At 37.8% G+C, this 13,151-nt stretch overlaps 1 protein-coding gene across 3 annotated transcripts in view; it reads left to right on the top strand.

Moving 5' to 3' along the window:
• The window catches only part of ZDHHC2 (zDHHC palmitoyltransferase 2), a 70,931-nt gene that overhangs the window by 32,194 nt on the left and 25,586 nt on the right, over window positions 1-13,151 (top strand). For all 3 annotated transcript variants that reach the window (XM_077815583.1, XM_077815582.1, XM_077815584.1), the window contains exons 3-6: window positions 2,593-2,687; window positions 7,275-7,395; window positions 8,538-8,607; window positions 11,288-11,320. In XM_077815583.1, coding sequence (XP_077671709.1) covers window positions 2,593-2,687; window positions 7,275-7,395; window positions 8,538-8,607; window positions 11,288-11,320 — 319 coding nt within the window. The remainder of the gene's footprint in view (window positions 1-2,592; window positions 2,688-7,274; window positions 7,396-8,537; window positions 8,608-11,287; window positions 11,321-13,151) is intronic.

Here is a 13,151-nt window from a genome sequence, read left to right as displayed (position 1 = left end):
GGTAAAATGTACAGGGAATAACACTCACAAATTAGCAAAAGGATAAGGTGCAGAGAAAGTCGTATAATCAATATTTGCTTTCTCTCACTCATGTTTTGTACCATCATACTGCTTATTTTCAAAATAGCTGATATTGTTCTTGAGGTAATATGTATTATAGAGTAAATACAAATTGTTCTGACAAATGATTAAATCTATCAAATAAAGTGACCAGTGTTGATGTAATAAAGTGATATTTGCCTGCTATTGACCTGTGATATTCTGACTGATCTGAAGAACAGACTTACTGTTTGCCTAAGCCATTCAGAGACCAATTTGTCCTGTTTAGCAAAGTACCTTACAGTATGGTTTGATTCAGGTTTTTGTTTTTACAAATAAGTTAATTTATGACTGGCATGTGAGCCAAGAATAAATTTTTAAAGCATTTCTGCTTGACTTTAACTTTAAATTAACAAAAATTCAGTGCCAGCTACATTACTCCTCTGTTACTTTTGATATTTTGAACTCATGAAAGTGGGGAAATTCAGAGCTGAACTTGCTGCTAGAACTTTTACTCTGCCCTCTTGCATGTGTACATTATGGAAAAGTCATTAGCACTGAGTAATCTGGTGTACTATTTGACAAGTGTTGCCAACTCCCTCAACTTTTTCACAAGTGGCATGATTTTGACGGGGGCAGGCACCAGTCTCAATGATGAGAGGCGCTCCAGACCACAAGTGAATTTGAGCCCTCTGATTGGCTGTTTGCCCCACTTGACTACCTCCTGGGGCAGAACAACCAATCAGAGCTGATACAGGGTTCTGTGTCCCCCTCTCCCTCGCAACCTGAAGCTGTTTTCACAGGAGGGGAGGAGGGAGCTAAAGGGCCCAGTAGCATCTGGCCTGGGAGGGGCCAGAGGGGGTGAAGAGCTGCTGGAGCTGCCCCCCACCCAAGCCTGCTGGAAGAGAGGGGATTCTGCTGCAGCCTCCCCACCCCTGCCCCCACCCCGCTTGGAGGGAGCAGAAATGAGGCTTGTGGAGGGGCAGAACTGATGACTGGGGTTGGAAGGGGAAGAAATAATTGCCAGGCAGGGGACACGTGGATGTGGGGGTGAGAGATCCTTCAACAGAAGCCAAAATCACCTTGCCCAATAAATTTGGGAGCGTAGGTGACAGTTATTGTCATTCTCACAAAGGGGGAGGGGGGCTTACACGTGTGCAGACATTTTGTGTGGTGTAGAACCCACTTGCACTGCAGGGGCAGAGTATTCTGTGCAGATCCTCTCTCCAATTCACCATATAGGGGATGTGTAAGTGTCGCGTGTAGCAGCTGTGCAGCATGCTGCAGCCTGGAGGAATGAGATGGATTCTTCTTCCCTGCACATCTTCTTAATATCTGGTCAGGCTACTTGGAGTGGGCACTCGAGTTTGGCCTTGTCCTTCATTGTAGTGAATTTTGCTATATGTTAATATGAGAGAGAGCAAGAATATTGAGCAATTATTGGACATACAATGAGTGGTGTTCATAAAATTTCACCATCCGCTTAAGACAGATTTACTGACATAGTTCTCATTGTAAGAATAGAGAATGTGACAAAATACCACAGCCCGGTAAATCTTGATTGTACTATTAAGAGCTATAAGAATACATCACAATGGATCTAAAGAATAAACTGTTTTGACCATTTAAAAACCTGTATTTGAACTGTGTAACAGCAAAACTACCATGAACAAAAAACTAGTACACATTAAGGCTAACGTTCACATCCAAATGTATCCATGTACAGTATTTGAAAGATTCTCATCGCCTATGCAGCATAAAGTTTAGGTTGTGATATTCCCTTTCTTGCACAGCTAACGATTTCACATATAGCTCATAATACTAAAAGGGAGGGAAGGGTCAGTTAAATATACCCAGTGCATCCAGGAAAATACTGGGAGTACTTCGTGTTTTTTCCTTTTGCTAATTAGGGTTTTACTACCTTAATTCAGTTTAATGTTTTAATATTATTTTTTACAACAGTAAATTTGTGTTTCATCTAAGGTTTCAGTGCAACATCTTGTTTACCAATATCATTACACTGTATTAAATGGATACATTTGCGTTCGTTAGGGTACCTGTACACCTGTATGCTTAAGGCTGTAAAAAAAAATTGTGGTTTTTTTTTTTTCAAAAGTTGCAGTCATAGTTTAAGTTGTGGTTCAAGACATGCAGCCTTCCTTCCAAAGTAGGGCAGCAGGACAGAAGAAATGCCATGTGTCCCACTTGGTGGTCAAAAAAGCATGATGGAGGGGTGGCTGGGCCAAATCTGAATGATTGGCATTGCAACCCTGTGTGCCAAGTTGCAGTGCCACTCCCTGGAATTTAGCCTACCTGCTGGCCAAATTTGAGTAGCATTGCAACATGGTGCATGGGTCACAATGCCACTAACATTTGCAGCAACTCTAAAAAGTTGCTGTGTGTGTTAAAAGTTGCAGTTTCTGCAACAAAATTGTGGCACATGATTTTCTTACAGCCTTAGTGATGCTGATAGTTTGCATATATAATATAATGAATATGCTGTTGCTGTTCTCTTCTGTATAATATATTAATTACATCCCTCTTTAATTTTAGTTGTGTGCCTGATTGCCTATCACCTATTTTTCATGCTGTTTGTCTGGTCTTACTGGAAAACAATCTTTACATTACCAGTGAATCCTTCAAAAGAAGTAAGTTGAGATTTGGGACAAATTACATTTATGTTCATTTCTGATATATGCAGTTTTCAGGTGATTTTAAGTGGTCAAATGACATTTGGGGGGCTGGATAACGTACACTTTATACCTTATATACCTGAAGGTCACCAGTTCTAATGTGACCCTGACTGGTAGTGATAAGTGATTGTTACCATCATGTTGGTGGTTTGATATATTATGGGAAAGAAATTAAATGCAGCAAACATTTGTGTGCTAACAGAGGACAATAAAATACAAATGTTTTAGTTAGGGAGGTGTTCATTCTTTGGGGGGTAGTGCACATAAATTTTTTTTTGCAAATGTATTTGAGATGGAATGTTTTAAGTTAGTTCAGATGTCCTATTGTCCTAATGTCAGTTATATTCTGAAAAATCACTTTTGCCTACCATTCAAAAAGTACTGTTTTCTGAGCATAAGCAATCAAGTCCTCATGCTGTCATTGCAAGAAGGGGTAAGAGGGATTTCTAAAGTGGACACCCCTACTGGCTCAGCCAGAGAGAGGCTCACTTGTGGGTCATCTTATAGAACAGCTGCCTACAGACTCTGAGAATCCCAGTTAGTCTTTGCTCAGGTAAGGTCTAAGACATTCATACTGTAAGTCCAGCTACAGTTGACTCAGCTAATCAGTTAAATCTAAATTCTAATGTCTAGTTATAGTACTACAGAGGGATTGGATAAGAGGGATCCGCTTGTCTGGAAGAATATGAGGAAGATGGAGCAGAAAGCTGAATTCATCCTAATACAGCTCCGGGAATAGTACATGTTGCCTCTTGAATCAGGTTTACTCTCTAGGTATCATTCTCTGAAGCATATGGAACTTTCACACCTGAAATTAGAAAAACTAGAAGACAAAATTATGCTTCTCTTATGCACTACAGTCAGTGGGACTACTTGTGTGAGTAAAACAGGCAGGATTTGGCCCTAATTTTGAAGAAAAGTTATCTGTTGCTTTTCAAACTAATCATTACATAAGAAAGAAATACATTTTCCTATGTAATTTATCCGGTTACCATACTATGGACTCACTACCATGCCTCCATAGTTGAGGTTGCATTAAGAGTTTTTATTTTGTTCCCCTCTTCCTCATCTGTTTGATCTCAGAAAGCAAACCGGTTAAAATTTTCTGGATAACGTAAAAGAGAAGGATAATTTTTCATCCAGAAAATTTCATGACTGTGCACGTAGTTTCCATATACAAGTTAATCAAAACTTAACAGCTTGAAAAAATCATGCAGAGCTTCAGAAAATGTTCTTAATCTCCACTGCTTCTGCCACAGGGTTCACTTTTAAACTCCCGAATTGGTACATATACTTTGGCCTGCATTGAGCAAAGGATTATTTGTAAAGGCATGGAGTTTTTTCATAGAATCATAGAGTATCAGGGTTGGAAGGGACCTCAGGAGGTCATCCTTGCTCAAAGCAGGACCAGTCCCCAACTAAATCATCCCAGCCAGGGCTTGGTCAAGCCTGACTTTAAAAACCTCTAAGGAAGGAGATTCCACCACCTCCCTAGGTAACACATTCCAGTGCTTTACCACCCTCTTAGTGAAAAAGTTTTTCCTAATATCCAACCTAAACCTCCCCCACTGCAACTTGAGACCATTGCTCCTTGTTCTGTCATCTGCCACCACTGAGAACAGCCTAGCAGCATCCTCTTTGGAACACCCTTTCAGGTAGTTTTTAAAAAGGTGAATAACAATGTAGCTGTCATTTTTTGAATGGAATCCCCTTCATGATATTTGGTGTATGAAAGTAAACTATATCTATTAGCCAACCAAACCAGCTGCTACCTTCTGCTTCCCTGCCTCCTTGCACACTCCTTTATTCCCTCATGGGCCTTGCACAACACTCCACCCTCCTCTGTGTTCTCCACACAGACTCACCCTCCTCCATTGGCCCTCACCCCACAAGTCTAAATAAGCTGGCGATGCTTAACTAGCCAAAATTGTCTTCAGGGCTGGAATGGACGTAGAGACCTATGTTACTCCTCCTCCGTCCTGAGCTCCAGAAGTCCACTGCTCTAGTGCTGCTCCTACCCCAGACCCACAACTTTTGGTTCCCATATTCCCCTCACCACCACTCAAATAAAATACTCAAGATAATTAGATAACATAAGTTATACAGGGGGAAGTAGTGAGAGCACCATCCAATACTCGTAGGTATATATGTTATGGATGTGCTCGTCATGTGACCTCCATAGTTGCAGGTCAATTAAGAGTCCTTTTGTAAATCATATTTTAACCATCCTACTCTCCACAAACCCACTGTCATTTTATAGCAAAGAGCTATTACTATGAAAATTTTTATGATTAAGGAGAAAAAGAAAATGTTCACATGTGCAGGAGGAAAAACTTCAAGTGGCAAGCACTCATCATGAGCCTTTTTCAAAAAGTAGAAACAATTTGCTTTTCACTGGTTTATGCACAAGAATTGGATAGTAAGTTTGATGCTGAATTGCTTATGTAACCTTAACTTGTGATTTTCATGGTTAATGTTTGGGCTTTTTCAAATGCCCCCCCCTTTTTTTTTTAACGTGGGAACCATGAACACATTTACAAATAATTTATCATGAAAGATCATTGTTGCTCTAAATAAACAGTTCAGTTCTGCATTCTGCCACAATACAGTCATCAGTGACTTCTATTGACTTAACTTAGCAACATTTGCTGTATCTTTTTGGGGGGGAATATTAAAAATTTTTTAAAGTTTAACCTGTTTTTCATTTGGTATTTACATGCCACATTTTTTATAATTATACTCTTTTGGAGTGTCGGTTTGTGCGTGAAGACTATATAGGAATAATTAGACGAGGGATCTACTCAAATTCTTATAGACCAATTTCAATAGAAGATGTTGAGAAAAGGCTGCTACTGAGTGCAAGTCATATGATAAATCATTAAATATACCTGGGTTGGAAAGCAACTATTTCATACTATCAGCGGGATAGCCGTGTTAGTCTGGATCTGTAAAAGTGACAGAGTCCTGTGGCACCTTATAGACTAACAGACGTATTGGAGCATAAAGCTTATGCTCCAATACGTCTGTTAGTCTATAAGGTGCCACAGGACTCTTTGCCACTATTTCCACCGTTAGAGTTTAAAATGGACTATCAGATTAAATGTAGCAAATCTAGTTATTAGAAGGCAATGTCTACTGTTTCAGTAGTGCTTTTGAACTTCATTGCCAGCAGCATTATGCAACAACATCCTTGTTCAGCAGTGTAGAAACGGATGCTAAAGGACAGGTCTACTGGACATCATCCCTTTAATTAATTACAAGTAATTTAGTGCTACAAAATACTCTGGGTTCTAGGTAAGCATAAAATGATGTACAGTAGAACCTCAGAGTTATAAATACCTTGGGAATGGAGGTTGTTCGTAACTCTGAAATGTTCGTAACGTTGAACAAAACATTATGGTTGTGCTTTCAAAAGTTTACAACTAAACATTGATTTAGTAAAGTTTCAAGCTGTATTATGGAGAAGAAAAATGCTGCTTTTAACCATCTTAATTTGAATGAAACAAGCCCAGAAGCAGCTTCCTTAGCTTGTCAAATCTTTTTTTTAAAATACTTTTCCTTTATTTTTTAGTAGTTTACATTTAACACAGTACTGTACTGTATCTCTTCCCCCCCCCCCCCCCGCTTTTTTTTTTTGGGGGGTCTCTGCTGCTGCCTGATTGCATACTTCCAGTTCCAAATGAGGTGTGTAGTTGACTGATCAGTTCATAACTCTGGTGTTAGTAACTCTGAGGTTCTACTATAACATACTGCTTCTGTTTCTTTATAAGGTTAAAGTCGCCATAACTCCCTAGTATGTTCTTCCTGTGCTGCTTGAGTAGTCTGTCCAGGTGTGTTGTGGGAGAAAATTGACATAGCATAGTGTTCACTAATTTGTTGACTTGGCTAAGTATGATTCCTTAACACAATTCCCCTTCCTACTTTCCTACCTATTATGTATTGTATTTTCTTTTCTTTGCCCCCTCTTATGACATTGAAAGACTAAAGTAACTAACTTCTGTTCAATAGCCAGTTGGATTTATTCAGTATCACAGGGGTGGACTTTGGGCTTGTCTACAGGAACATTTCATTCATGTCACGTTGGGAAGTGAATTTAAATCTACTCTGCACTAGCCTGCTGCGGATGAACTGTGTGGATCCTCCTGACATGCATTAACAGTTCATTAATACACTTTGAGGTAGTCTTCTTTGAAACTTGTCAAGAGAATGGTAACCAAATGGTCTAAGGATATATCAGTTAATCTTGCTTAATTTTAAACATTTGGAGTTCCTATTTTATCTTAAGGAGAGCAATCAATATTAGGTGGATACACACTGGAATCAGAAAATGTTTTAAATTGCTTTTGACTAAGAAGAGAAATGAAAAAATACCAAAACTTGAATTTCTCTCTCTTGGGAACAATTGGTTGTTCGCTACAGTATTTTGCACATACGGCTACTTCATCATTATTTAATGAATATCTTTCTTTTTAATTGGAGTAAAAGTCCACAAAGATGTAATTTTCTAGGCATTACTAATTAAAAATTACATTATTTTTCCAGTTCCATCTGTCATATGCAGACAAAGAACTGCTGGAAAGGGAGCCTAGAGGTGAAGCCCAGCAAGAAATTTTTAGGCGAGCAGCCAAGGACCTTCCTATCTATACAAGGACAATGTCTGGAGGTAAATTCTGTTTGTTTCTGTGGTCAGTGAGACAAGTGTCTTGATACATTCATTGTCAGTAGGAAGTGAGATTTTTAGACAATGTTTTAAAAAAATGAATTGTCTTTCAAAGCTTAAAAGAAAAAACTGACCTAAGAATGATGCCCTATTATTATTATTTAGTAGAAGTACATTATTTAAGATTCTGCAAATGCAGATCTATGTAGTAATGAGTAATTATGGTAATAGAATTAACAAGTCACTAAAAACATAAAGAATGTTAATACTCAAATATTAGTCAAAGTTAATCTGATTTTTCTATTAAGCTTTATACATACCCACGATTTGTAACTGAAGACTGAAAACACACTAATACTATTCAAATCCTAACTAGTGTCAAGACTGGTTTCAAAAGCAGCACTGGTTTACCTGTAGTTATTTGATAGCTTGCAGTATTAACAAACACTACAGGAAGGTGAAATATATATTTGAAGGTTACATAATTTGACTTCTGTTTTTCATTCCTGAAAAGGTAAATATTAATATCAGATTGTCTATGGCACCTACTATTGTGTACCTATGCACGTCAGCTACAGTGATGAAGAAATATTAGCAAGAGCAAACGCCAAATCTGAAAACTAAACAGTCAAAGGCCTTGCATTATATCATCAGTGTAATTAGTTTCAGATTACGCATGTCTGCCAAGTAAGCAAACCCTAAAGGCAATATACAAAATAAAATCTATTATTAGGATAAAATCCTAAAATGGCTTCTTAGAATTAATGTGAATTTATTTATTAATTACTAATCATGTTACATAGCCTTTTATTGTATTTTTAGGTTTTGCAATGCTGACTTTTCTTTATTTGAAAAGTAGCTTCAGTGAAAAGCTTTAATAAATAATCCAGAATGCAATTTGTTGGAATATTTCTCATGTGTATTAAAAATTCAAAATGCACTTCACAAGTAGCTCTTAAATAGCCGTTATGTTAGGTGCTGAACATGTGCAACTCCCACTAAATTCAAATTGAATCATTTTATTGGAAGTTTCAGGGAATTCAGGATTTGACTATAAATATTTATTTTTGAGTGGGTCTAAAGATATTAAAATGTGCATAACCTTATGTTAGATCTAATGCAACATGGATATTTTTTCTTCTCAGCAATCAGATACTGTGACAGATGCCAACTTGTAAAACCAGACCGCTGCCATCACTGTTCAGTGTGTGACAAGTAAGAACAATTTTTTAATGTTAAACAATTGTTAAATCTTATTAATGCAAAAGAAAATAATTATAAAAATGCTTCTGCTAAATGGTAAAGAACTGAGCAATACATTTTTTGCTACTTTCTTGTTAATTACAAAAAATTATTTGGTGTTTCATTACAAAGACACTCTGAAAGGTATTTTTAAAGGTTTGTTTCTGCTTTTAATTTTCCGTACAAGCATCAAGAATGTTTACTTTTCTTTTTTTGTTTTTTATTGGACAATTTCTTGGGTGAGTTCAGGGAGGTGTGATTTAAACTGGTGATTTAAAATCTAAATCAGCAAACAGGAAACCTTGATTTAAATAATCAATTTTAATCTTGTATTACATCTGTACTTTTTAGTTATTTTTCTAAAGAGAGGTACTTTCTCATTGGTAACCCTTAAAACATGTTTTGTAACTAAATATAGCCTTGATTATCCATTTGATACTCTTTTTTGCTAACTTGTAGGACACACTATATCTGTATACATTTATTTAAGCAATTATATAGCTTAATATACATTTATTCACATTTGTATTTTTTGATTGTAAGAAAATAGCAAAAGAGCCATTTCTTGTTTTTATTAGATTTTTTTTTAACTTGTGATATGTGTCAAGCTGCCTTTGGATGGAAATTGGAATTCAATTAAAAATGCACAAAACATTTTTAAATTGTTTTTTTAATAAATAAAACTACCCTAAACGTATTGGATGCATAAAAAAATCAGCTTAATCAAACTGTTTTGTATTTCAAACTTTAATTTATTAAACAAAAGTAGTATTGTCTTTTACTGAATTGAACAGTGATTCTGTCCACTATGTCCTTCGGGATTTTAGAACTAGTAGATCTCATCCTCACACATTGTTTTTATTCATGTATTGCAAGAGGAAAACAAGCTTTCCTGCTTTTTCAGCTCCCAGTGGGTTGCTTGACTTTGAATGAACTAGTATTGAACTGAGCTAGTTGAATAAACTGAATTTAAGATATTATTCTTTTGCCCCTGTCAAAAGCTAGGTTTAGCACTTCAATAAATTCTGGTTCCACATGCTTAGTCAGTGACTTTCACCAGTTCAATGGTTTGAATTTCTTTAAAATTGTGGCAGCAAACATATACTGGTTGAATATTCAATTTAATTTAGTTTAAATTATTTTAATAGATTATAGTAAATTTAGGCCTTAAATGTAGGTTGTCAGTTTCAATTTTAATTTTAAATAGGTTGATTTTTAAAAAGAAAAAATGTATTGAATTTAAATTTTAAAAAAATCTTTCACTGATTTTTATCCACCGTAGATAACTCGCATGTGGATTAGGAGTGCTCTCTTCCCTTAGTAGAAGGGTGAGGATGTTGAATTGTTAATGAAGAGCTTTTCTCCTGAGCGTTTTAGTTAAATTGCTGTTAACAAAATGTGGTGCTTTAAACAGTCCAAATAAAGATTTCTAGCCTTCTTAAATAATCATACATCACTTCCTTGGTATCTCTGAGGTCTTAAACGTATTCGTTCTCCAGTCATCCATTGTCTTCCAGAGTGGACATAACTTTTGAAGGATAAAAACCTGGATCCCCCCACACTAAGTTCCTCCACACTTGGATCCTGCCATGATGAGCCTGCCTGCCCACACCTGGTGTGCCTGGCATGGAGGGCCAGGGCCACGAAGTGTTTCTGGGGTGGGCTCGGCCCTTGCACTGTGTCAGGGTTGAGTGTAGCTCATCGCTGAGTCTATGTCCTGGGAGTGGGGGGGCTGCAGGGTGATCTCCCACCTCTGTGCAGCCAGTGGCCTCTGCTCCCCACTGCCATCCTGGAGCCTCCACATTTATTTATTGACAAATAAAATTTGCAGAATTTTAAGATATTGCGTGCATAATTTTTATATTTTTGGTGCAGAATTCCCTCAGGAGTAATTATCCTAGTGCTTAGGAGCCCTAGTCATGGACCAGGACCCCATTGTGCTAGATGCTATACAAACGCAGAACCAAAAGACAATTCCTCCCCTAAAGAGACAATAGATGGATACAGACCGACAGGGGCGTACAAGGAAAGAGGCAGGATTGGTCAGCATGGGTAGGCAGTGGTCTCAGTACACAAGCAGCCTAACTGGTGTCAGGAATTTTGTAGGCATCACAGCAAAGGAGAGTTTAAAAAAGAGTTTGAAGGAGTACTGGGGTAGCTTTGCAGCTGTTTAGAGGGTGTAGCTCCCAAGCATGAGGAACAGCTTGAGAGAAAGCACAAATGTGCTTGTTTGAAAATGTAACGGTTGGGCATTGGAGGTTGGCATCGTAGGTTGATCTTTGTGAACTTCTGCAACAACTTGTGGATAATGTCAATACAAATTCATGGTAATGTGCTCATATATAGTAACTTGTTAAGTTGTGTAATAAAAGATGGCAAAAATATAATTTGAACCGCCAACTATTACTTTTCAAAGGGGGGAAAAAGTCTACTTGTTCTATTGTAGGCAGGTGGTGCATTATGTGAGCAGACTTGACTATAACTGTGAATGAGATTTATTCTGAAGAAGGCTATGTAGCTGATTGGCAACCCATTCTTCTGGATATATGAAATCAGATATTTTGTAGCAATTGTGTTTTAGTTTAAACTCTAAACTTTCTGTTTATTTTCCTATAATTTTAACATATATATAATTGTTTGCTTTCTTTTAAAGATGTATTTTGAAAATGGACCATCATTGCCCTTGGTGAGTATAGTTCATACCTTTTATTTCCCAAACTAGATGAGATACAGTTTTGAGGGGCTTCATGTGAAAGACATGTTTCACTAAAAAGAAAAGGAGTACTTGTGGCACCTTAGAGACTAACCAATTTATTTGAGCATGAGCTTTCGTGAAACAAAACTCACGAAAGCTCATGCTCAAATAAATTGGTTAGTCTCTAAGGTGCCACAAGTACTCCTTTTCTTTTTGCAAAGACAGACTAACACGGCTGTTACTCTGAAACATGTTTCACTATTACAAGAGACTGGAATATATAGACGAGAAGATTCTTTCCAGCCCAATGATGAGTCTGTTATAGTTTGGCATAGTAGAGTGATGCAGTTCCCATTTTACACTGTATATATGCATTTTTTAAACTTGGATGAACATATACATAATATTTTAGGTACTAAAAGATTTTTTCATTCTTCATGAATTGGGAAGAAAATTATTAAGGAATAAGTAGAACCCAGTCAGGACATAGGATGGACTGATGATTGGGGCCAAAACCTTGGATTTCAAAGTTACCTTTTTCAGCTGCTCCTGAAGCCTGCTTCCTGGAGCCACTTAGTCTAGCATATGTCAATGAAGGTAGCCTGAGAGGGTCCCCTACATTGCCATCTTAGCCATTGTCAGATCTATAAAGGATATAAAACTCATGTCTCTAGAGGAATCGCAGACATGTTCATGTTTGTTATAAGACATCAATTAATTAATGATGGCTTGAAAGGATGATGGAGTTATTTGTTTATCACTACAAACATGCTGATAATGTGTATATGGCTGGGGATATTTTTAAAACAAAAACTAACTGGATTTAATTATATTCCTTTCCTTTTACCCTTTATATGTCAGTTACTTAGGCAATTACCATATTGTTCCACCCTATCATCCTCAGAGGTGTGGGGTAAGAGGGAGAGGCTTTGTCTGGGGAAAAAAAACCTTTGGCTTTTCTACGGGAGTTTGAAGAGGGGCACCATTCTGCACTGGGAAGAAAAGCTTCTCCCCCTTGGGATTAGAGTAGGACCATGTTTTGGGGCCTTGCTGTGGTCAGGCTAGTCACCCCTTAGGGCTAGGAAGCAATTTTTCCCTCACTGCTGGAATGACCTGGGCTGGAATGACCTGTGGAGATTTTCTTTTGCCTTTCTCTCAGAAGCTCAGGGACCTGGTGGGTAAGTCAGGTTGTAAAATTAAGTTTTGTTGCAACTTGGCAGGTGCCAAGTGCAGGTAATAGGGGGGCCCAGTTTCTGATAAACTGAAGTTGGAAGTGGATTAGGAGAAGGCATCTCCTAATAAAGGTGGGGAATGGGGTAGGGAGTCATAATGTCTGGAACAGCAAGGAGACAAATGCCTCTTCTGTCCCCCTTTAGTCCTTGTATGAGGAGGCAATGGGGTCCTAGCACTGCTGCTGGCACCAGATGAATGGGATGGGGGACTGACAGCAGTCCTCCACCAGTTGGTATGGATTACAAAGGAACGATGACCTGCAATGGATGGGTTACTCTTGGACAGTTCCCAGATGTGTTCCTCAATAATGTTGAGGCCTAGTTAAAACATATTCCTGGTGTCTTGTCTTTCTACAGTGTCTTGGACAGTGTCTTTTTGTAAAATACTTAATACACTGGGGTTGTGATCTTAATCTGGAGCCTCTTGCACTACTGTAATTTCAACAGTTAATAATAATTTCACCAATACTTCTAGCAGTTGTATGTGACTTTCATGCTCACAGTACCATGTGTTACAGAAGTGGGCTACCCCAGTAGCATAAACGTTTCTAAAATAAATTGGGACATTGGTTTATAAGGCTCTTCTGGCC

The sequence above is a fragment of the Eretmochelys imbricata genome, chromosome 4 (genome assembly GCF_965152235.1).
Source record: "Eretmochelys imbricata isolate rEreImb1 chromosome 4, rEreImb1.hap1, whole genome shotgun sequence".
NCBI lineage: Eukaryota > Metazoa > Chordata > Testudines > Cheloniidae > Eretmochelys > Eretmochelys imbricata.
The sequence above is the reverse complement of the archived record's forward strand: the minus strand, read 5'-3'. Positions and strand labels throughout refer to the sequence as shown.